The 26075-nt window shown below is 42.4% G+C and overlaps 1 protein-coding gene across 2 annotated transcripts in view; it reads right to left on the reverse strand.

Moving 5' to 3' along the window:
• The window catches only part of Hcfc2 (host cell factor C2), a 36935-nt gene that overhangs the window by 1561 nt on the left and 9299 nt on the right, over positions 1 to 26075 (reverse strand). The window contains exons 6-15 of one of the 2 annotated variants that reach the window (XM_051172777.1): positions 24775 to 24881; positions 24477 to 24665; positions 17083 to 17250; positions 16501 to 16553; positions 12178 to 12352; positions 7652 to 7725; positions 5578 to 5712; positions 3051 to 3236; positions 2239 to 2524; positions 434 to 1260 (exon numbers count right to left, since the gene is read on the reverse strand). In XM_051172777.1, the coding sequence (XP_051028734.1) occupies positions 1196 to 1260; positions 2239 to 2524; positions 3051 to 3236; positions 5578 to 5712; positions 7652 to 7725; positions 12178 to 12352; positions 16501 to 16553; positions 17083 to 17250; positions 24477 to 24665; positions 24775 to 24881 (1438 nt within the window). In that variant the 3' untranslated portion in view covers positions 434 to 1195. Of the gene's footprint in view, positions 1 to 433; positions 1261 to 2238; positions 2525 to 3050; positions 3237 to 5577; positions 5713 to 7651; positions 7726 to 12177; positions 12353 to 16500; positions 16554 to 17082; positions 17251 to 24476; positions 24666 to 24774; positions 24882 to 26075 lie in introns of those variants that run through there. The other variant, XM_051172776.1, reaches the window with a different exon arrangement.

Genomic DNA, 26075 nt, shown 5'->3' on the forward strand with positions numbered 1-26075 from the left:
AAACGTGATTTATGCCTAATGAGGTAATGCCAATGAAAAAAATACAATTTGGGCAATTCTCCAGGTAAAAAGATTTATTATTTTAACAAATTGGTTAGTATAGAAAGGCTATGCTTTCATGAAAGAAGCAAACTGCATGTTAGAGCCATGGGCTCATATCTGCCTCCTGGTCTAGAATAGAAGATGCCTTTAAGCAAAATAAGCTAAATCATATACCAAATAGGTAAAAATGTGCACACACAAAACCAATGTTCTAATCTGCTTTACATCAACTTATTCCTCAACAATAAGATAAATGTTTTGAGATGCAAACTGTTAATTAATGCAGAGAATAGAATTGGAAGCCAAAAGTTTTCTAATAAAGTAAAGTAACTGGGCTTGAAACATACACTTCCTGCAACCAGCTACTCTTCTCAGCTGAGCTCATACATACAAGAAAGCCTACTACTTCATATGTGCAAATCTGCATACCATGTGACTTTGGTTAAGATATGTTTTAGCTTCTATCAGACACATCATGGAAGCTACACAAATGATTATAAACATAATAATGAGGTAAGTTCAAAGTCTACTAGTGCAAAAAGCAAGCGCTGCCAAAAGCAAAGCACATAAATTAAATGAAGGCAGAGTGAAGCTCTCCTCAGGGGAGCTGCTGGAATAACCAACCAGAGGTGCTCCTTGTAAACACTGCTTGGAAAGTACCCACTTAATGATTAAGGATTCACGTATCCCCAAAAGGTATTCTAACAACACCATAGTAGTGCATTTATTTTATTTTTAGAGTTCAGAAACCACTCATGTGTCTTAACAGTTTGCATATTTTCTTCAAGAGAAATTTAATTAGTGAGACACATTACAAATACTGTAGTATAAAAATCCCAGTTCTTTACAAAAATTATATATTAAAATATTCTATACACTTTAAGTTAGTAGCTGGCATCTCTATCATTCTTCACAATTAGCTCCACCGTCACTGGGCATAACATACACACAGTTGGAGGGCACAGCTACCCAGTCACCCTGACTGGCATGCGACTATGGCGTAAGAAGCTGGACCTGTGCTTGTGCAGCTATGGCAGCTCTCAAACTGCCAGGTCTTCTCTGCAGTTCCTGCTCTGTACATGCTCACTTCTGAACTAAGAGGCCAAATAGGAGATTTCAACAGTTGTAAAGGAAGTTACCTGTAGCCAAGTGGTCACGGGACTATCTGCATCTCTAAGGTGGCAAGGAGCCTGAATTGGCTGTCTAGTGCTTTTATTTCTGGTATAAAAAAGCATATATAATTTTGAGGTAAAAATAATGCAAAAATAAAACATCTAGAGCATTTACAAAATCTTACAAATGTTAAAACACTATTTAAAAACGTGTGTCCTGTTAAGGTGCTGATTTCTTTCTTCGAGAGAAGGACATAATTTTTGATTTTTAATGAAGTGATAGGAAAGCACAGTTAAGAGCCATTAAGACTGCTGACCCATGACAATGGTCTGGTTTATACCCAACTCCTAAGGAAAACAGAAAATTTCAGAGTTGAAAGTGACTTTACAGGAAACCTCTTCTACTGCCTTCACCTGCTAGTGCAGGAAGTAAAAGCCAAAAAGATTAAGTGCTTTATAATGATCGAGACTATCCACTATCTTTTTTATATTTTGCTATGATTCTTCGAAAATATTTTTTTAAAACTGAAAAGCAGAGTTCCTGACCTTGCCTTTCTATTTTAGTTTCTTACGCCTGTGATAACTGCAAACGAAGGAATAGAGTAGCTACTGAGACTGCAATCATAAATGTCTGCACTGGGAGCCAGCTGACAGAAGAGCACTGCTCATGGACCGGTCGGAGGGTGTGGGCAGCACTCGACACAGCAAGGTGGACCACAGCCAGTTACCAGACTATCTCAGTGGCTGCAGGACAACTGAGTGACACAGCCCTCATAACAGAAAAGGGGGGTACACCTCACGGCCTCTATCTTCATTTTGCTATTTGTTTCTTTGTAAGTAGCTATATGGGTAAGGAAGAATCCATATACTAATTTCCAGTCTTTGCTTCTTTCTATCTTTATTTGGATCTAGAAGTGAGCAAATACATTTTAAGAACAACTTACAAACTCAGTTCATAACTGCTAGCAATACAGTGGGAGAGAGTACTCGCACAGAACACATTGTCTTAACCAGCTCCTAATAAATAACCATTACAACAGCTTTAACAAAACAACTCAACTCAAAGGTGCTTTCTTATTGTTACCTTGAAGCCATCGAACCTGTGTGGCTGGTCCATAGCCTTTCTCATTCTTTGCAGATATTCTGAATACAATGGCGGGTCTGGACGTGTAATCAATATGTGCGTTTGCAAGCTGCCCAGCAGTCACTGTACATGAGGTTTTCAGACCACAGTAGATCCTCATGAACACAAGTTGGCTTGGGTTATCTTGCACCTGTGCTGTGCGGATAGCCAAGTAGGCAGAATATTCCAGAATATTTCCAGAAGGTGAGGTTGGAGGCTCCCAGGAAAGGTGGATACCTTCAACATTCTAGAGGAGAGGAAGAAAGAGGTGAAGGCTCTCCAGTTTTCCCTCTTTAGAACACAGAGCCCTCCCTTCTGTGGGTGCACTAGGGTTGGAGCTCTTACTGCTGATTAAGAGTCTCCCTTAACTGCTCTACAGTGTACACATACTTTCCACAAACAAAGTGAAGCTTAAATAGCCAGTCAGCCTATCATATCCTCCAAAGGGGATTTTCTTCCTTAACAAAGAGCAAGATTTATTATAAAATATAATCAGATTTCCTATGTCCTAAAATTTAAAATTCTCCGAAATGAACTCTTGGTGATGTAACCAGGATAATGCGAACTGATTTCCCAGTCCCTCTGTGGTTTGCATATTATAACTCATCTTGCAACTTGGTACTGAAAAATCCCATGCACAGCTAATAAAACAAACCTTTAAACATGTAACCCACATCTCCTGGGTGTCTTTCAAGTGTTAGTAACAATGTCTAAACACAGAAGTCTCAAATAATTTGCACCACAGACAAGTCTTCCTGGACCTGACTGAGTACCTTGGAAATTCGGACTGTAGAAGGAGCTCCAGGAAAACCAGGGATACATGTTTTAAATTCACTGATTTTGCTGAAAGGGCCTATTCCACAACCATTGATCGCAGCGACCCTGAATTTGTATACTGTTCCTGGAACAAGATCCTGTTTCTTAAGCAAACTGTAGTCAGGTACATCTGCATTTCCTACCTAAAATTTAAAATATGCAAAAGTTAGAAAAGATACATTTACTATTTCAAACTTATACTTCAATTTTTATTTAACGACAGAACTTTTAAGAATGAGCTGTAAAGGCAGCTCTGTGAGTTCAAGGCCAGCCTGGTCTACAAAGCGAGTCCAGGACTGACTATAAGAGAAACCCTGTTTCCAAAAACAACAACAAAAGCAATCGGCTGTAATTTAAGGATCCAGTTCCAGTTCCATCATGCATTTCCCTTTCTCACACAAAGAGTAAAACTAATACAGAACTTATTCAAGCCCCTCTGAATCAGACTCTTATCTAGAGAAGGTGATCCCTTTGTACTTCTCCCCAGCTAGCAGACCGCGGCAAGGCAGAGCGCCAGTGGGCCAGCACACTGCCTGGAAGCCTGGTCATCTCTACTTTACAGGAAGGACACAGGTCACACGTGCCATAGGTCACACTGAAGACTGCTGGAACTAGAGAGTCAAACTCAAGCTGGGCAGTGGTGGCACACGCCTTTAATCCCAACTCCCAGGAGGCAGAGGTAGGTAGATCTCTGTGAGTTCCAGGACAGCCAGGGCTGCACAGAAATACCCTGTCTCAAACAAACAAACAAACACACACACACACACACACAAATTCAAACTCAAGTTTACTAGCTGCAGATTTTTCTGCTCTTTTGTTCTTTAAGACAAATTTGGCAGCTAACATGTCTTCTCATGTGAACGTGTCTTTACATGGACAGAGCTTCAGCTCCAGCCAAGAATATCACTAACCATAAAAGTAATGATTGTTTACTGGAATTTCGTTTTTGTTCTTAATATATTTGTTTATTATGGATCCAGCATTCTTGCAGGGCGTAAGCCTACATGGCAGGGGAGGGCACCAGATCTCATTATAGAGGAGCCACCAGGTGGGTGCTGGGAACTGAACTCGGGACCTTTGGATGAACAGCTAGTGCTCTTAACCTCTGAGCCATCTCTGCAGCTCCCTAGAATTGTTGTTTCTAACAGGAATTGAAAATATTCAACATGAACAAGGAGAGGCACCAAAAATTTTGCTGGAGAAACTGAACTGGTGAGTGATATATAGGTTGGATTGGATGCCCTTTATCTGAAATAACTGAACACAGTAGTGCTTTCTTTTTTGAGACAGGCTCTTACTATGTAGCTCTTGCTGTCCTAGAACTTACTACGTACACCAGGCCTGCCTCTGCCTCCTGAGTGCTGATTACCAGGGTACCACTGCCCAGCCCGAAGCAGGCTTTGGTTGCTGTTATTTTTGCTCATTTGTTTTTGAGACAAAGTTTCTATGTATAGCCCTGGCTGTCCTGGAACTCACTTTTCAGACGAGGCTGGCCTTAAACTCAAAGATCTGTCTGCCCAAGTGCTGGGACTAAAGACAGGCACTGTCTAGCTGAGACATCTTCTAAAGCCCTTACTTTATTTCCCCAGACCAGATCTTTATGCCTTGGAACCCAGCTCAATTATAAATGTAATCTTAGTAACTGGGAGGCAGAACCAGGAGAGCAGGAGTTTAAGTCCAGCCTTGGCTGACAGGAAGGGAAGTTTGAGGCTAGCCTGGCTACATGAGACTCTGTCTCAATAAAGAAAAGAAATGCACCTTAGTAATATAGACTACTTTTAAGTAATGCGTTTGTGCCATATTTACAAAAGCAGTATTTAAGAACGTAAGACGAGCCAGGGGTGGTGGCACACACCTTTAATCCCAGCACTCAGGAGGCAGGGGCAGGCAGATCTCTGTGAGTTCAAGGACACCCTGGTCCACAAAGTGAGTCCAGGACAGCCAAGGCTATTACACAGAGAAACCCTGTCTTGAAAAACAAACAACAGGGCTGGCGAGGTGGCTCAGCGGTTAAGAGCACTGACTGCTCTTCCGGAGGTCCTGAGTTCAATTCCCAGGAACCACATGGTGGCTCACAACCATCTATAATGTGATCTGATGCATAATGTTTACATAATAAATAAATCTTAAAAAAAATAAACAACAAAACAAATAGTAAATAAGATGATTACATATGGAGCACTGTCAATTAATTCGCTATAGAAAGACCACAATCTCATTCCTTCAAAATACCTCAGAGTTATCAAAATAATCTCAGAGTTATCAAAATACCTCAGAGTTATCAAAATAATCTCAGAGTTATCAAAATAATCTCAGAGTTATCAAAATAATCTCAGAGTTATCAAAATAATCTCACTCTCAGAGATCATAATTCACCTTGTAAAGTGCTAGGAATTGTAGCAAAATTCACATATATGCTAGACATGCATTCTGGCACAGTTATAGCCTCAGCTCTCAAAGTGTAAATAATTTATCAACAGTTACCTTTGACACATTTTGTTTTCCTTTTGGTAGCAAATAAAACTGGCTCACCAAAGCTGTATTGTTTTTAAAAATTCCCACATCACACCATTGTTGTTCTGTTTTCAAAACAGCCACTGGATTTGAAGGTGTCTCTTTCTAATTTCAGAGAAAGAAAAATTTATTTATGAAGACTGCATTACACATAGAAATGTCAAGACTGATGTAATCCCATGCAGTGATCTACAAGTGGGTACATGGATGAACAGCACTACAAGCTCGTAATAAACAGACTAGGTCAGCTGACAGTGGAAAGGGATGCCGTTAGACAGGGTGTAACAGGAGCGCCCTACTATCCACCTGGCTGCAGTCAGCACGCTTGCCAATCAGTGACAGGTTAATGCCAGTGTTCTATAGAGCACTGTGGGAGACATGCAGACAGTGTAACTCCTTTACAGAAATGCTATGGTCTGCTCCAGAAGGAACAGGTAGAAAACTCCATTCCAAGCTGGCCTTTTCTCTAGATTCAAACAGACAAGCAGAGACCCAGAGATCTTTGTAATTGAAATACCTATGCTTCTCCAAACATCAAGGGAGACAAGATGTTCAAAACTAAAATGCAATTTGAATACATCTCAGTGTATACTGAAAGGGAGACACTGAACTGTCCTACAGACTGCCTCTAAGTTAAGCTGCTTTCAGTGGTGAGTCACACTCATCCCAGCCTGTTTAAGACATCTTCCTATAAACGACACACTGTTTCCACAAGCTCAAAACAAATGTGCACTTCAGTCATTACACAGCAGCACAGGCACGCGCTTAGCACTCACATTCTCTGTTATTCAGGTTGCACGAACAAAAAAAAGTCAACTAACTAGAAAAGTCTTTAAAGTTAGGAGCCACTTTAAACTAGTCTTCATTTGCTAAAGCTGTAAAAACTCTTCAACAACTTTTTTATAAAGCGTGTGGCTCCAGCTGAAATAACAAACACAGCTGTGGCTGATACATTACAAAACAGAGTCAGAAGGAAAATATTTGCATTTCCTAACCCTTCCCTGAGAACAGTCTACAAACACAGGCTAACATTTTGGAAAGGTGAACACTGATAAAGGGAGATACATGATCTAAACTCCAAAAATGAAAAGAAAAAAACCATGCATAAGTCTCAAAGACTCTAAATGGTAAGGAAGCAAGCAATAAAATAATCACAGAAATGAAATGACTATTTTTTTAAAAACCCTAAAAACAGTATGTATGTATGTATGTATGCATGCACGCATGCATGTGGTCATATGATGACCATATGGCCATCGTTTATCTAATTAAGGCACTCCTGGTCTATCTCTGAGGCACTCTGCAAGCATCTAAGTGTGACATGCAGAGCCACTATGGCCATCCATGAAACAACTCAGGGTCAGATTTCTGAGCTTGCCTGCCTGCACACCAATCTGTTATTACAAAGTTCTGCTGTGCTGTTATGAAAGAGCTACCCAAGCACTTCTGTTACATAACAAGTTTCACCTTTTAACAGTTAGTGTAATTTACATTAACACAGAATGGGTATGCTCATTAAAATAAAATTTAAAAGTATAGAGAAGAATATCAAAATTATCTGTGGCCTCACATCCCAGAGACAGTTACCTAGCAACTGAGATACTATCACAATACAGCAGCATAGTGAGCTGATACACCGAGAATGTGAATATGTGTATTAAGTGCATTTTTATATCAGAATTGGGACCACAAAATAGCCATTATTATTGTATTAATTTTTTGACTAAACATATTATGAACATTTCCTACTAACCTACCTACTTCTAAATTTATATCAATTCCTTACTATATGAGATATGAGAAGCTTTTTTCATTTTTTATTTTATTTTATTTTTCGAGACAGGGTCTCTCTGTGCAGCCTTGGCTTTCCTGGACTCACTTTGTAGACCAGGCTGGCCTCGAACTCACAGTGATCCACCTGCCTCTGCCTCCCAAGCGTTGGGATTAAAGGCGTGCGCCACCACGCCCCGCTGATGTAAGAAGCTTTTTATTTAAACACACATCCTCATCTAGAATGAGAATCATCACCAGGGCATACACTTACAGAAAATGGTGTTGCTGCACCATGCACCTCTACACGGCTGATCTTAGTTGCAGGCAGAGCACATATTTCATCAACTGAAAATCAAACCATCAGTTAAGTATTAAATAATCACTCTGATATTGTGAAACACAGTTCATAAATATACAGGGTATTTAATTACATCAAACACTTAAACACAGTCCATATTATAGTCTACATTTTACTACGATTAAAGAAACAAGCCGGGAATGGTGGCGCACAACTATAATCCCAGCACTCAGGAGGCAGAGGCAGTGGATCTCTGTGAGTTCAAGGCCAGCCTGGTCTACAGAGTGAGTCCAGGACAGCCAAGGCTACACAGAGAAACTCTGTCTCAAAAAACTAAACAAAACAAAGCAAATAAACAAAAACAACTGGGGACCTAGGAAAATAATCTCAATCAGTTTCATCCCAGAATCCATGTGAGACACTTGGGCATGGTCCTATCCCAGGCTTGGGAGGCAGGGAAAGGCAGGTCTCTGTGGCTTCTTGGGCAGCCAGCTTAGGTAAACTGGCAAGCTCCATGTAAAAAGTAGAAACCCTATCTCCAAGAACAGGGTGCAGAGTGACTGAAGAAGACACACAATGTGTCTCTGGCCTTCATGTGCACACACTCACATCTGTGAGTATTGTGCGCGTGTGCGCGTGTGCGCACGCACACACACACACACACACACACACACACACACAGAGGAATCAAGTAGTCAAGAATCATTCAAACTAGTCCTAATGATTCCTTCCACAAGATTTGGTGTTTACTAAAGATGGAACCCAGTCCTAGCATAAAAGAACAACAGGTGACACAGTTAGAAACCAATCAACTTAGAGGACTGTCAAAATCCCCTGGACTAATCTTTCCTAAGGGAGGAAGTTTAGATTTGGTGCTGAACGTTGCTAGTGAGGTCTCAGCTTTAACAACCGTCCTATTTGTCCTGGGTGGTTCAGCTGTAACGGTCTGCGGGGATGCCATGTTCCGCAGGCTGGAGACAGCACTGGAGAGCCTAGTTAAGGCATTACTGACTGTCCACAGGTCCAAGCCACTGCGTAGTTCATCTCTATGTGCTGAAGCATGAGGAGCCCAGGGTTTGCTTTTGTTTTAGTTTTAGTTTTTCGAGACAGGGTTCCTATATCTAGCTCTGGCTGTCCTGGACTTTGTAGACCAGGCTGGCCTCGAACTCAAGAGATCCACCTGTCTCTGCCTCCTGAGTGCTGGGATTAATGGTATGTGCCACCACGCCCAGTGAGGGAAATGGCTAATAGTATAAAGCCTGTAGATGCCTGAGTCGCACTGCTTTTGTGGACTTCTCGGTGCTTAAGTTTTCACAGCCATATACATAAACACTGCACAAAGCACTACTGTGGATTAGCCACTGGGTGTAAAGTATTTAGAAAAGGTGCACTGGACCCATCATGGACGCCTAATGCCTCAGCCCCCTCTTCCACTCTAAATGTTGACATTGTGTGCTACGAAACTATAGATCGAATGGCCCTACCACTCATTTTAGAGTGTGTGTGTCTCAGGCATGAATTTTTTTTCCCAGACAGGGTCTCTCTGTGTAGCCGTGGCTGTCCTGGACTCACTTTGTAGACCAGGCTGGCCTTGAATTCACAGCAATCCACCTGCCTCTGCCTCCCCAGTGCTGGGATTATAGGTGTGTGCCACCATGCCCGGCTCAGGCATGAATTTCCTTATGTTACATTTTCTCTGTCCTAAACTAGACATGTAGTTATGATCTTGTCCATTGTCTTCTTCTCCAGTGTGGAAGATAAGCAGTGAAGCCCACCATTTTTCTTTTCTCCCCACCCCCCCCGGGACAGGGTTTCTCTGTGTAGCCTTGGCTGTCCTGGAGCTCACTCTGTAGACCAGGCTGGCCTTAAACTCATAGACACAGCAATCCACCTGCTTCTGCCTCCTGAGTGCTGGGATTAAAGGCATGCGCCATCACCTCCGGCTATAAGCAGATCTCCCTGCATATGCCAGTCAAGCACTCAAACCTGAGCACAGTACTGTTAGGAATCTAGCAGTGAGCATGTCAACAGGGCCTCTGCTCCTGTGGAACTTACATTTTAGGTAATTTCTACATTTATATTTATAGTTGATAAGGTCAATGTCCACCTGATGTTCAGCTAAAACAGACTCCTATTTGACTCATTTTTTCCTCTCATAACTAAACAGCTGCGAAGTTTAATGTACCTTTATATTAAAGGCACACTAAGAGCTTTTCCCTACTCTACCTTCCCCACGGTTTTGTCCTGAAAGAACTTCAGTTATTTCCTAACCAACCCGCCTCTTCCTCCTGTGAAGCCAGAGAGGGTGCTTTCAAGGAGAACACAGATCTGATCATATCACTCCTCCACTCCTGGAGACACATACTGGGCAGCTCTTCCAATCTGTAACGAAGATCACACGCCTTATAACCCAAGACCGAATGGCCACTCCCTGACAGAGTGTTCATGATGTGTCAGGCAACCTCTGGCTTTACCATTTGCTCAGTAGCAATTTTACTGAAGATTTGGAAAACTTTTGTTTTCAACATATAAACTTCTTATAAAATGACAAATAAGAAATTTTAAATTGGAGGTTTAGAACCAAGCTTATCTATACCAGACAATTCCTTTACATTAAGAAAGCTAGAACTCTGTCAGGTACAGTGGACAATGTCTATAATTCCAGCACTTGTTTTTTGTTTTATTTTGGTTTGCTTTTTGAGACAGGGTTCCCCTGAATAGTCCTGGCTGTCCTGGACTCACTTTGTAGAGCAAGTTGGCCTTATCCTCACAGTGAGCCTCCTGCCTCTGCCTCCTGGGTGCTGGGATAACAGGATGTGCCACCATGTCTAGCTAGGGGGAAACAGGAGAGTGACTAGGAGCTTGAGGCCTGCTAGTCTGGGAAACAAAGCTGAATTCTAGGCCAGCCTGGGGCAGAGTGAGCCTGTCTCAAAAACAAAAAACAAAACAAAACAAAACAAAAAAGTGGAAACCAAACAAACAAAAAGGAAAACCCACAAAGTGCTCCTCTTGTGTAAGCAATGAGTGAGCACAGCACAGGAAACACTCTTGCTATAGTGCTTTCATCTACTGCAGATTGCAGATTCCAAATGCAAATAAAAAGAATGTTTATCCTGTTACATTTGGATGCCTGAAACAATTAGACTTAGAAGAGCTATCGCAATGTCTTAAAAGCCCCATTTCTACTCCAGGGACACGCCAGAATTTAAAAACTAATTTAGATACTGGGATCACAAGCTAGTTGATCTGTATCGCATGGCATCTGAATATGCAAATACAGCCTGGCACAGTGGCTTCAACACTTTACATCCGAGGCAGAATTGCCACAAGTGTACGTCAGCTTAGGCTACAGTAGTGATTTCCAGGATAGCAAGGTCAACAAAGTAAGATCCTGTTTAGAAAACAAAATTAAAACAAAACAAAATACAACAGAATACTCAAATGGGAAAAAAAAACCACCAAATTGTGATGTCTCATGAATGGGAGTGGTTAACAGTTCCCACAACTGAATTACCTTAAATCAGATACCTGCTACCCAACTATCTACTAAATGGCCACTATCTGTCAAGCAGAAATCTCAACACTTTGCAAACAGAAATAAGACACATAATCATACAGTTAAAAGTGTCCAGAAAATAAGCACAGGGACAGTCACACTGGTCAACCTCAATAGCACCAAGATTTTCTCTGATTGAAATTTCTTATTTACAATTGTTAACCACATTCACTATGAGAAAAATTACCAAAACCATGTAATATGCCTTTAATCCCAGCACTCAGAAGGAAGAGGCAGATGGATCTCTGTTAGTTCCAGTCTAACCAAGCTATATAGTAAGACTTTGTCTCAAACACAACACACACAGGCCCGGTGTGGTGGCACACACCTTTAATCCCAGCACTCGGGAGGTAGTGACAGGTGGATCGCTGTGAGTTCAAGGCCAGCCTGGTCTACAAAGTGAGTCTAGGACAGCCAAGACTACACAGAGAAACCCTGTCTCAAAAAACAAAACAAAATAAAAAAACCCCAAACCAACCAAGCAACACCACACACACACACACACACACACACACACACACACACACACACACAGCTGGGCACCGTGGCACATGCCTGTAATCCTAGCACTCAGGGAGGTAGAGTCAGGTGGATATCTGAGTTTGAGGCCAGAGAGCTCTAGGACAGCCAGGACTAGCCCTGTCTCGAAAAATGAAACACACACACACACACAGAGTAACGACTACTTTGGTAGTATCTTTAAAATTCCCTACCAATATTTTTTTTTAAACAAACAACCCCACTTTAATTGCATATGAATGCTTTACCTGCCAAAGAGGGCATCAGATCACGTTATGGATGGTTGTGAGCCACCATGTGGTTGCTGGGAATTGAACTCAGGACCTCTAGATGAGCAGGTGGCACTCTTAACCACTGAACCATTGCTCCAGCTCCCCCCCCCAATATTATAAAGGTTTAATTTTACTAAAATTTGCTTTTGTACCTTCATTCTTCCATAGCATATCCGTCATACAACTGTTGTTGTTAGAAGCATTAGGCGCCAAAGGTGAGTGTAAGCCAGCATTAGAATCTGTTGCTCTGAAATCTGGCTTGTTTTTCACTGAAGTTCCCTTCACAGCTGTGTGTTCAGTTTTTGCACTGTTTACTGTATCACTAACCTACAAGAAATAACATAGTTCATCATAGCAAGTACTGTTCAGTGACACAGAAGCACATGGAAAAAAACCAAGCAAAATAATGTACAAGTCCTTTTGGGAAAGTAAGTTTGCCAATAGGGAATGTTGGTGCACACCTGTAATCACAGTATTTTGAGAGAGAGGGCAGAACACTCCAGTGCTCTAGGCTAGCTCAGGCTAGGAAATACGATTCTCAAAACAACAACAGAAACTTTGCCCAAACATAAAACATTTAAAATTATATCCCTAATTTGTATAGAATCATTCCTTAAACTATCAGTTTTAAGATACATTTTTTCCACTTAATCTCCATGCTCCAACGGCTGTATTTTTAGTTTATCTTTTTCACATGGTGGCTAGTTGCACAAGTAAAGGTTTATGTAACACAGGTGAGACCACGTTTACCATGCTTATTAACACTTTACAGCTGCCCGTGTTTATAAGGTGTGCACACGTGCCATGACATCAGAGGCCATCCTTATGGAGCCAAGCTCTCTCCTTCTGCTTCTGTGTGGGCTCCAGGGACTGCGCTCTGGTGGTCTGCCTTGCACTGCAAGTGCATGACGTACCGAAACATTCTGTTAGCCCCTATTCAATCTTTAAAGACAAATTAGACACGAATGGAAAGATCTAATGACCTCTAAAAGAAAATTTCCAGCTGGGCGTGGTGGCGCATGCCTTTAGTCCCAGCATTTGGGAGGCAGAGGCAGGTGGATAGCTGTGACTTCAAGGCTAGCCTGGTCTACAAATCAAGTCTAGGACAGTCAAGGATATACAGAGAAACCCTGTCTCAAAAAAAAAAAAACAAAAAACAAAACAAAACAAAACAAAAAACCCAAAAAACCAAAAACCAAAAATAAAATAAAAATAAAAATAAAAAATCAGCACATGAATTATTCTGTATGACTGAGTTTTATATATAAAGATTCAATATACTAGCACCACTATTATTTACTATTAAACATTCGATCAGAGGAAACCTTCCTAATGCTAAGCCTGGTTGTACAGACATGTAATTCCAGTTACTTGGGAGGCTGAGGCAGAAGAGTTGGGCCGGGGTGGGGGTGGGGAATAGAAAGGAAAATTATGTAAATATTCTTATATAAAATTCATTTTATGTAAAAGTTAGCACACACCATCTTATCAGCATGCAAAGTTGCTTTTATCTTTTTAAAAAAAGATTTATGCAGTATGTAGTAGTGTTTTGTCTGCATGTACACCTGCAGGCCAGGAGAGGGCACCAGATCTCATTACAGATGGTTGTGAGCCACCATGTGGTTGCTGGGAATTGAACTTGGGACCTCTGAAGAGCAGCCAGTGCTCTTAACCTCTGAGCCATCTCTCCAGCCCTGCTTTTATCTTTAATTATGGTAAAGCTGTATGTATACCAAATAAGTATTTTAAAAGCAGTTTCTCAGGCTAGGGAGATGACTCAGTTGATAAAACACTTTCAGCACAGGCAGGAGTTCAGTTGCCCAGGGTACAAACAAACATTCATGGGAAAAACTGCATGAGATGGAGCACCCTGTAACCCCGGTGCCGGCGGGGACGACAGGTAGAGACAGGAGGATGGCCAGTCAGTGTGGGGGCTGAATTTACAAGACCTGGGTTCAGACACAGGCCCTATCTTAAAATACACAGTGGAGAATGATGGCGGAGGACACCTGATGTTGACTGCTGCCTTCCACGTGTTCCTGCACACACGACACTCGCGCGCACACGTACACTTGCACACACACACACACTTACACACACGACATGCATGCACGCGTACACTTGCACACATTTATATTTGCACACACGTACGCTTGCATACACATGTATGCTTACACACACGTACACTTGCATACACACAATACATTTCTCTATAAATTATTACTAGAAAGTATTTCATTTGCATTCTTGCATTAGATATTGGATTGTACAATTTTCTTAAACAAAAAAAGAAGCAAGAGGGCGGGCCATGTGTTAAAAAGCTTCGGAGGCCCTGAAGTAGAGCATGCAGAAGGCTCCAGGAGACAAAAAAGAAACCAAGGTGCTGAAATATGAGTATAGATTAATTACAGGAAAGAAAAAATAAGAAAATGAAAGGGAGGCTAACAGCAGGAGAAGCAAAGTTGTAGGCGACCGAACAACACTAAGAACACACATGGCTCATCTACAAATAAGCCGTCATCCAACACAAACACCAAGCCCAACTCAACTACAAACATTTTAAGGAAGAGAGGGGAGAGTGGGGGAGGGAGAGCATCAAATCTTCACCTTCCGTTTTTTGTATGTGAGCATGTTCGTGCATGTGAACATGTCTGCACATGTGTGTGGAGACCAGAAGAAACCTTGGCTGTAGTTGCTCAGGGTGCTGCCACCTTGTTTCCTGAGACAGGTCTTCCACTGGCTGGCTGGCCTGCCTCCCTGACCTGGCATCACAAGCACTCTCCACACTCAGGTTCCCTCATCTTCTCAACACAAGCTACCGACTGAAAGCTAGGAAGAGACGGCATGGCAGCAGGGGAAGGGCTTTATTTACTGCCCTTGTTCCGATTTGTTGGTTTTTTGCTTTTGTTTTTTTAAGATTTATTTATTTATACAGTGTTCTGCATTCATGTGAGCTTGCACACCAGAAGAAGGCACCAGATGTCAGTATAGGTGGTTGTGAACCACCATGTGGTAGCTGGGAATTGAACTCAGGACCTTTGGAAGAGCAGGCAGAGCTCTTAACCACTGAGCCATCTCTCCGGCCCCCAGATTTTTTTGGTTTTTTGAGACAGAGTCTCACTGTGTAGGCCTGGCTGTCCTGGAACTTTCTCTGTACACCAGGCTGGCCTTGAGATCACAGAGATTCATCTGCCTCCCCTCCTGAGTGCTGTGATTAAAAGCAGGCTACCACACCCAGTGAGGACTTCATTTAGGAAGATATAGTCAGATACTAAAAGAAAGCTAGAGTGGCTTAAAGGTGTGTTTTTAGCAAGATCGGCAAACAGCAACAGTGCCATCTAGCTTATGGCATACACAGACACATAATATACACACAATACTCATGACACATGTAAACAATCATATAAGTGTAGTTTGTCTACTAAAATAGGCTACTCACAAACTGTATGAGCAAAACTTGTAATATCTCCTTCCCAGACAATGTCTACAGTATTTCTCATACTCTTGGTCCTCAGGCATGCTCAGAACAGGGCTATGCCTCATCCCTTCCCATGGAAAGGACACACTGGTATTAAGAGCAGTTTCCCAGATGAATGAAGTTTAGGAAGCTGAGCCATTAGCTCATACAAATACTTACCATGACCACTTCATAAAGAACAAGTAAACTCAGAGAAGTTGTTCAATTTAGCTACTGATACATACATATATATATAATATATATTTGGTTTTTGTATACCAGGTTTCTTTGTGTAGCCTTGGCTGTCCTGGAGTTCATTCTATAGACCAGGCTGGCCTCAAACTCACAGACAACTGCCTGCCTCTTCCTCCAAAGTGCTGGGATTACAGCTATGAATTTTCTTGGGTAAATGAAATATACATTAAAATATTAAAGTATACTTAAATCATATTTTATAGATTCAGAATAAATATGTGTGTGACATCTAGGAATGTCACAATATAAACATATAAAAATGAATTTTTGGTTGAGACAGGATCTCATGTAGTTCAGGCTGGCTCTGAACTCAACAATATAGCCGAGGCTGGCCTTGACCTTCTTGGACCCTCTGGCCCCACCTCTCAAGTGCTGGGATTGCAGGCATGCACCACCAGGCCTGGCTCATAAGGATCCGTTTGAACAGAATAGCATCAGATGCTATGTGCAAGGAAACTAGGTTTTTCTTCAACGAGGGTTTTCAATTTAGGCTTTTTTCATAATAAGGTGTTGGAACCTTATTTTCTCCTGTTATTTATGTGGTGCTAGAGACAGAATTCAGTGTCTGTGTATGCTACAAGCACTCTGACACGGAGCCTCATCCCCAGCCCTGTGGAAACAGGGTTGCCTGGATGTCTCAGAGATAATCTCACATGAAGTCAGGAATAATGACCCTTATTCAGAGTAATATGCAAAAAAAGTCAATAAAAACTGGGACTAAAGCCATAAATATTCATTTGTCATCACAGATGCTTCAACTTACACTGTTATGAAGGATGCTATTACTGCCTTGTCTGTGAGGGTCCATCCTGCCTCCTGTAGGAATGAGAAAGTTCACACTGATATGCTCTTAATTAGCATCCATAAAATATGTTGTAAATATTTTTAAATGTACATATTAAAGATTAAAATATCATCCTTATCAAGTTTATCTACTTTCTTAGTAGTTTACTTAATAGTTGTTGAAATCCTTCCTGAATACTGTAATAAATTTAGTTCTTTCCAAGGGCCTGTTCAGTTAAAAACACTTTGAAAAAAAACCCAGCGAAATATTTCTGAAGGCTAATTAAAAACATGTCTGTAACTCAAGTAGTATCAGTCTTAACAGTGCACCAGAATGAACTCTATGTCCTTTGTGAGTTCACACACACACACACACACACACACACACACACACTGAGACGGCCAGGACTCAGAGCTGACGTTCAGAGAGCTGGCGTACAGGAATGTGCCAGGACATCTTAAAATACATGCTTTCCTGGGCCAAGCACAGTCACAGGATTTTCTGCTGTGTTTACAAAGCTCACAAGCAGACATGCGTTCCTAAGCAGGACACTTATTTTACCTAGCGTATCTGGTGCCGCTGAAGAATCAGATGACGCAGCGTGGCACTGCAAGTCTGTGTTCAGCTGCAGAAGATAGCCCTCCACTGTAGGCACTTCATCCCACTTGACATGGAAAGAGTTGGTAGTGGCTTTGATCAACTGGACTTGTGATGGTGCTGGTGGCTTCTCTAAGGAAAAACATTCACGTGACGTCTTTAGTTTCAAGCAGATCAATAACTTGCCAACAGCTTTGGTGGGCAGGAGCTTTGAGAACACCAGCAATGAGCAGCGCGCCTGTTTACTGCACACACTCAAACAAAGCTTACAGTCAGTCAAATCAAAGTAGTTTGCAGCTCTCGTTGTATTTAGGTTTTTATACAGTTAAGCAATCCAACACCAAACTACTTGAGTAATTAGACTGAGAATGAAAAAGGACTGTTTAAACTGGGCGTGGTGGCACACACCTTTAATCCCAGAGGCAGATGGATCATTGAGTTCGAGGCCAGCCTGGTCTACAAAGTGAGTCCAGGACAGCCAAGGCTACACAGAGAAACCCTGTCTCGAAAAACCAAAACGAAGAAGAAAAAAGAAACAAACATAAAAAAGGACTGTTTAAACATAAAAGGCTGAAGGGCTATCCTGAACACGACTCGTCCCATCTAAAATGCTGAGGGGTGTGACTGAGTATCCTATTACTGCTTTGTTGTTTTACCTTTAGAAATTTTTAACTTAAAGAACTGACTTTCAACCAACAGCATACATATGCTAGAAATACTGCTGTTAGCAAAAATGACTTGGATATATTTTAGGGGGAAAATGAAGTTTTAAAGCCCTTTAGCAAAATCAGCACTACCCAAAGCATGTAATCTTGTTAAAAATACTGCTCACACTTCCACAACAAGCGATAGATCTTTAAGATCTGAGATCGCAGCCAGGTGCTGGTGGTGCACGCTTTTAATCCCAGCACTCGGGAGGCGGAGGCGGAGGCAGAGAGATCTCTGTGAGTTTGAGGCCAACCTGGTCTACAAAGTGAGTCCAGGACAGCCAAGGCTACACAGAGAAAGCCTGTCTTGAAACAAACAAAGAAAAAATCCCCAGCACTCGGGAGGCAGAGGCAGGCAATCTCTGAGAGTAGGAGGCCAGCCTGGTCTACAGCATGAGTTCCAGGAGAGCCAAGGTTATACAATGAACGTCCTGTCTTGAAAAATCAAAAAAGCCAAACCAAACACAGCCCTCCAGAGCTGAAGAGACGGCTAGAGAATAACTGCTGTTCTCCCAGGGAACCCCCGTTTACTCCCCAGCACCCAACCCTTCATAGCTCTCACTCCTGGGGATCAGATGCCTCCGGCCCCTACAGGCACCTGCACTCACTTGCACACACTAAACATCACACTCAGATCTACAAATAATTCAAAATAATAAAATAAAACCTTCATTTAAAAGCAAGCAAGCAAACAAACAAGGAAAGAACGGTGGTGCATCGCTAAGGCAGGAGGATTGCAAATTTGAGGCCTCTCAGGTTATTTTGGAAGACTGCCTAAATAAACAGAAATAAACCACCAACATCAAAAAATTTAAAAACTGCAAAAAAGAAAAAAAGAAATTCTAAAAGCTTTTAGAGGTAGGAGGAGTAGAAAATGCCATGCTAAAAAGAACCAAAACTGGGGCTGGAAAGATGCCTTGGGGGGATTAGGAGCATGGCTGCTCTTTCAGAGGCCCCAGGTTCAATGCCCAGCACCCACATGGCAGCTCAAAAGTGTCTATAACTCCAGTCCCAGGGGGATCGGACACCGTCACACAGCAACACATACAGACAAAACACCAGTGCACATAAAATAAATACATCTCAAAAATAAATAAATAAATAAATAAAAACCCAAAACTGAAACCTGAAAAACATAGGGAAGACGCCTCAAGTCAAGGCCTTTTTTGTTGTTTTTGTTTTTGTTTTCTCGAGACAGGGTTTCTCTGTGTAGCCCTGGCTGTCCTGGACTCACTTTGTAGACCAGGCTGGCCTCGAACTCGCAGAGATCCACCTACCTCTGTCTCCTGAGTGCTGGGATTAAAGGCGTGTGCTAAACCTGACAATCTTAACTGCATAAACGTGAGCTGAATACTCACAACAATGACATGCCAAAGTGGATGAGGCAAAACAATGAGGACTCAATTCTACTCAAAGAGCTACAGCCTACAGTCACTTTCAAATGAATAGTGGTATCCAAAGCCTTTAAAAGAAAATAATAAAGTGGGTGTGGTGCTGAGTGCCTGTAATCCCAGCACTCAGGGAGGAAGAGGTAGGCAGATCTCTGTGAGCTGGAGGCCAGCCTGGTTTACAAATCAAGTCCAAGACAGCCAAGAAACCCCGTCTCAAAAAAACAAAAATAAAAACACAGAAAAACAAAGTACTAATAATTACAGATCCAACAGCATTTCTTTTAATCCTTTAAAGGCATAGATCCCGAGCCAGGCGTGGTGGCGCACGCCTTTAATGCCAACACTCAGGAGGCAGAGGCAGGTGGATCTCTGTGAGTTCAAGGCCAGCCTGGTCTATAAAGCAAGTCTAGGACAGCCAGGACTACACAGAGACCCTGTCTCGAAAAACAAAAACAAAAAACACACAAATAAATAAAATAAAATAAAGGCACAGATATTTCAAGTAGAGAACAAAAAGTGATATATTCCATAGAGAAACATTTATATGTACTCATTTTTTCTTATAACTTTCGTGGCTAAAGCTTATCTTATCTTTGTATTGTCCATGTCCTGGCTAGTTTTGTCAACTTGACAGTCAAGTTAGAGTCATCTGAAAGGAGGGAATCTCGACCGAGAAAATGCCGCCATAAGGCCTGGAGAGATGGCTCCTCCAAAGGCCCTGAGTTCAATTCCCAGAAACCACATGGTGGCTCACAACCATCTATAATGAGATCTGATGGCCTCTTCTGGTGAGCAGGTGAACATGCAGGCAGAAAACTGTATACATAATAATTCTTAAAAAAAAAAAAAAAAAAAAAAAAAAAAAAAAACAAAGAAAAAAGAAAGAAAGGAAAGAGAAAGAAATGCTTCCCTAAGACCCAGTTGTAAGGGCAATTTCTTAACTTTTTTTTTTTTGCTTTTTTGAGACAGCTTTTCTGTGTAGCCTTGGCTGTCCTAGACCCACTTTGTAGACCAGGCTGGCCTCAAACTCACAGCAGTCTACCTGCCTCTGCCTCTGGAGTGTTGGGAGTTAAGGCCTGTGCCACCATGTCAGGCAAGGACAATTTCTTAATTAGTGATTAAAGGGGGAAGGCCCAGCCATATTGTGGGTGGTGCCATCCATGAGTTGGTGGTCCTGGGTTCTACAAAAAAGCAGGCTGAGCAAGGCATGATGGAGGAAGCCAGCAAGCAGCACCCTTCTATGACCTCAGCTTGGCTCCTGCCCTTCAGGCTCCTGCCTTGTTTGAGTTCCTGCCCTGACTTTCTTCCATGATGAACAGCGACATGGAAGTGTAAGGCAAACAAAGCCCTTCTTCCCCATTTAGTCATGATGTTTCATCATCACTAAGATAACTGGTTAGTAACTATCAATTTAAAGGATAAATCAGTAAATTAGATTTTCTGTATGTCTTTCTCTTTGCTAGTGTGCTTTTTAAATGAAAGTATCTAGCCTCCAGTTTAGTTTTTCCATTCACTGTTTTTCCCAACATTTTAATGATCAACTTTTTATATTACAAAACCACTACATAAACCGAGCATGCTGTTTGCCCACCTTCATGCCAGCACTAAGGAGGTGGAGACAGAAGAATCAGAAGTTTATCCTTGGCCATATAGTGAGCTCAAGGCCAGCTGGGATACATAAGACTCTGTCTCAAAAATAAGGTAATATGTGCTATTGTAGGAAATATAGATATGTTAAAAAAAAAAAAACCTTTAGGGAAGGTAATTAAACAAAGTATTAGGGAATGTCTGAAAATGCCATAATGAACCCATTGCTTTCTACTTTCTTCCATGTGTCTGTGTGCATGCAGTACAAACAAATAGAAAGCTCAGAAGAGGGTGCCAGTGCCCTGGAGATTGAGTTCAACACACCCACCTGATGTGTATGCTAGGAACTGAACCCAGAATGAGCTGTGAACGGCTGAGCCACCTCTCCAGCCCGATGAAAGCTAACCCTTACTAACTGGAATAAACTATCCTCACAGTAAAGGCTACTCGAGACTGCTCCATGCAAGCTGTTTTTCAAAGCTGTAACGAGTCAAACTGGTAAGTAAACTGCCTTCTGAAACAAAGCCCAACACACTCTACAGGATGACAACATTAAATGTCAACAACATAATCCGACCAATGAAAGGCATGAAAACCGAGAGACGGCTCAGTGATTAAAGCAGATGCTGTTTCTTACAGGGACCAAAGTTCAGTTCCCAGCACACACGTCAGGCAGCACATTCACTGCCTCTGGCATCCTCAGGCACCTGTGCTCATGTGTGAGTGCAAGCGTGAGTGCACGAGCACACATGAAATAAAATAAAAAATAATTCCTTAACACAAATATTAGAAAAGGTGAAATAAGAGCTTTGGTGAGAAGAAAGCTGAATGCACGTGACCAGCCCTGGAGGTAGAGAAGACAAGACCACCCCGTGTGGTGTGTTTAATGGCCGCCCTCCCAGCCTACACCCACTAGCCACGCCTGCTCAGTGCTCTCCTTCCCTTACCTCACCTTGCTCTCTCAAAGGGAACAGAGTAAGTGGTTTGGGAACCCTGAGATGGGACATCTGTATCACCTGGCCTCCCAAGGCTCCCAGTCTTACAGTCTTTAATCCCAGCACTCGGGAGGCAGAGGCAGGCAGATCTCTCTGATTTCTTGGCCAGCCTGGTCTACAAAATGAGTCCACGAGAGCCAGGGCTACACAGAGAAACCTTGTCTAGAAAAACAAAAAAACAAACAAAAGTCTAAAATGTAAAAATACAATATATAAAAATCTCAAAAAAAAAAAAAAAAAAAAAAAAAAGATCTGTGTTGTTGGTTGTGTGAGTGCTCACAGTGAGTGCCTTTGAAGGTGAACAGGATTAGATTCCCCTGGAGCTGGAGCTACCAGCAACAGTAAGATACCAAACTCAGGGCCTCTACAACACCAGGGGCTCCTGAGCACCAACCAGCAGTCCCGCCCATAGAGAGTACTTTAATAGACTATGTATGTGATCTGCCTCTTTTCTTCCTTTTCTTTCTCTTTTTTTTGGGTGGGGGTGTTGTTTGTTTGTTTTGATTTTTTCAAGACAGGGTTTCTCTGAGCAGCCTTGGCTGTCCTGGACTCATTTCGTAGACCAGGCTGGCCTCGAACTCACAGTGATCTACCTGCCTCTGCCTCCCGAGTGCTTGATTCCTGTTTTTTATCCCCCTGCCCTTACACCCTCTCAGATTATAAGTTCTTTGAGAGCAGGGATGCTATGAGTCTTGCTCACTGCTGTGTTCCCGGCATTTACAGCCATTCATATGACAGAGCTGAGCTGTCATTTGCTGAGCAGGAGGAGAACAGCGAGCTTAGCAGTAGGCTAAGAGGCATGTATGAGTGTTAGCACACAAGCAGCTCCACTAGCCTGCCTCTATGACATCACTGCCCGCTGCTACCAGGTGTGTGCCAGAGCCTTCCGCTGCACAGCAGATGTAAAAGGGCCAATCTGCCGCCTTGCCTCCCTTGTACTCTCACTTCCTCGGCTTTCGCCCCACCGCCCGTCTCCCTGAGGGGTGCCCCCTTCCCACACTGTCTCTCACTTCCTCGGCTTCCCCCGTCTCCCTGAGGGGTGCCCGCTTCCCACACTGTCTCTGTCTCTCTCTACTCTCATGGCCCACTCAGGCCCTAACTCCTCTTCCCTATTTCTCCCAAATGAATTTCTCCATATCCTATCTGTTGCCTGACTCTCTATATATTTTTAATGATAACAATGAGGTCCTGGTTCAATCACCTCTGGGGAGAAACGCAGCAAGCACTAAGCCGAGGCGGCACTGCCTGTACTTCGGCTGGCAGATGCCTCTGCTGGGAAGATCACTGCCTCCAATCCTCACAGCGCGAACTCACTTGCACAAGCTGACCTCTGACTTTCCCTCAATAACTAAATTTAAATTTTTAAAAAGAAAACGGGTCTAAGTTCCATAAAAAAGTGTTAGTGCTCTAATACATCTTTTTTAAAAACAAACTCCATTTTGTGGTAACTATTATTTATGTATCTGATGAAGGTCTGACTAAATAACTCAGCTGGTCTAGACCTGGAACCTTCTTTTTTAGCTGGAAAAATTGCTGATTACAGATATATGCTGCTACACCAGGCTGTTGTGGCAATCTTACATGTTTATTTATGTGTGTGTGCACGCGCATTTACACGCGCTGGAGCATGTGTATGAGTGAGCACAGGGGCTCTCTTGACTATGCTGCGGTGCAGGTGTGAGGTCAGAGGACGACGTACAGGAGTCAGCCCTCTCCTTCTGCCGTGTGGGTCCTAGACATCCAGCTCAAGCTGCAGGGTTGGCAGCAAAGCCTTTACCCACCGGAGCCATCTTGCTGGCCCTGGTAATTTTGGATGTATAGAAAACTTGCAAAGATAACCCAGAGTTGCTAAAGCCCTTTCCCTCATCTTTCCCTAATGTTAAGGCATTTATTAGTTTTAACTGGGAATGTGGCTCAGTGCTAGAATACTTACCCAGCATACACAAACTTTTGGTTTGATGTCCAGCATTGCCAAAAGTAAGCAAATAAATAAATAAATAAATAAATACTAATGTAACACTGTTAACTAAGCTTCAAGCTCTCAGATTTCATCAGTTTTTCAATTACTCTCTTTTTTGGTCCCAATGTAGTGTAACACATTATATTGGGCAATCATGTATCCTTAGTCTCTTCCAATTCGTGCCAAATTTTAAAACTTATTTTCATTTTATGTGCATTGGTGTTTTGCCTGCATGCATGCCTGAGTGAAGGTGTCAGAACCCCTGGAACTGTAGTTACAGTTAGTTCTGAGCTACCACATGGGTCCTCTGGAAAAACTGCCAGTGTTCTTAACCACTGAGCCGTCTCTCTAGCCCCTTGTGACAAATTTCTTTTCTTTTCTTTCTTTATTTCTTTCTTTTTTTTTGGTATTTCGAGACAGGGTTTCTCTGTGTAGCCTTTGCTGTCCTGGACTCACTTTGTAGACCAGGCTGGCCTCGAACTCACAGAGATCCTCCTGCCTCTGCCTCCCAAGTGCTGGGATTACAGGTGTGCGCCACCACGCCCAGCGGGAAGAATTCTTCTTTCCATCCTACATTCAAGAAGAGAGGGATTAGTGTACTTCTTCTAAGTGGTGAGCAGTTATACATTTCTTCCGCTCATCTCTAATTTTAAGAAAGAGAGGAAATTATATTCACTTTAACTCTACAGGTAGAACTTAATTAAGTACTCTTACCTACCAGTATCAAGATACCAAAGATCCTTGCAGCAGACTTGACTATTAAGTGCTTTTTTGTAGCCATCTCTTCCACTCCAAAAATATAGTCTAGTGCCAATCGCAACCGCACAGTGTCCGGCTCTGGGTCGTGGCCTGGCATTTTTTTTATCTTCCTGAGAATCTGATACGAGAGCAGTCCACTCGGCTGTGTCTAAAACGAAAGGGCTTTCCATGACTGCACAGTTGCTCATAAGCAGCAAAATAACAAAAGTTACTTGATTTTAGACATCATGCCGCTGAATACGTTTCACAAGACTCACCTAGATTTAGGTAAGAAAACGAGCTGGTACATCTCCATTCACAATCCTGAGGTGAATCCTCAGTACTGTCACCCTTGTGTGGAACCCATCCACCAAAAACGTACATCCTAGACAACAAGAGAAAGCCAAACACTTACAGGAAGTGCTTTCATTTTACTTTTTGGATCAGAAATACTAAGATGAACTTAAAATTATTGGTTGACTTAAAACTTCAGAGCAACCCAGCACCTACCACAGTGTAATGGCAGCTTATATGACTAAGAAAATTGTTTAAAAGGGTGGCGCACATCTGAAGTCACAGCAGCTTGGCAAGCTAGATGAAGAGAGGGAATATTTGGGCCCATGAGTTGAAGGCCACATTGAGAAATGACACAAAAGCCTGCCACAAAAACAGAACAGTAACAAAAAATGTTGGCAATTTTATAATCCACTGCTGAATCAACGTTATACTCTGGCAGGTAAGTGTGAGTGAAGAACGTTTGGACTACATAAGCTTGAAACCCAGTGCTGTGTGTAACCCTGACAGCACGAGCCCTGTGCTGCTTGACTGCAAATGCCGCGCTTCCTCAGAATGGTGGGCTATCTCCTCCAACTGTGAGCACAATTAGCCCTTCCTTCCTAAATGGCTTTGGTCCAGGTATTTTAATCTCATCAACAGAAAAGCACCTAAGACAGTGACCAAAAAAGATCATAGTTCATGTAACTTTGGTCCTTGCTATTACTTAAGTGCAGCAACTTTAAGCCCAGTGTGGCTATGAATGCCTCACAGTCCCATGTGCATGGGAGGCTGAGGTAAAATCATGCTTCCACAGTCCTGATGGTGCAGGCCTACAATTCATCTATGCAGGGAGGCCAAGAAGAACACAAGTCTGAGGCCTGCCTGGGCAAGTCAGTGAAACTTGGTCTTCAAATTAAAAAAAAAAAAAAGAAAGAAAAAGAAAAGTTTGGTGCTGTAGCTCTGTGGTAGGACACTTACGAGGTAGGTGTAAGATGCTCAGTTCAGCCGGGCGTGGTGGCGCACGCCTTTAATCCCAGCACTCGGGAGGGAGAGGCAGGAGGATCTCTGTGAGTTCGAGGCCAGCCTGGTCTACAAAGAGAGTCCAGGACAGCCAAGGCTACCCAGAGAAACCCTGTCTCAAAACAAAACAAAACAACAACAATAAAAAGATGCTCAGTGCAAACTCCAGCACTGTTAAAACAGAGAAATAACCTTAAACTTTCCCCAGCACCTGATGGTTCTTGTCAGAACACAGTCCAGTAGAGTAGTGAGAATTCTGTGCTTGTGAGAAAACTCCAAGAAA

The sequence above is a fragment of the Acomys russatus genome, chromosome 31 (assembly GCF_903995435.1).
Source record: "Acomys russatus chromosome 31, mAcoRus1.1, whole genome shotgun sequence".
NCBI classification, from domain to species: Eukaryota; Metazoa; Chordata; class Mammalia; order Rodentia; family Muridae; genus Acomys; species Acomys russatus.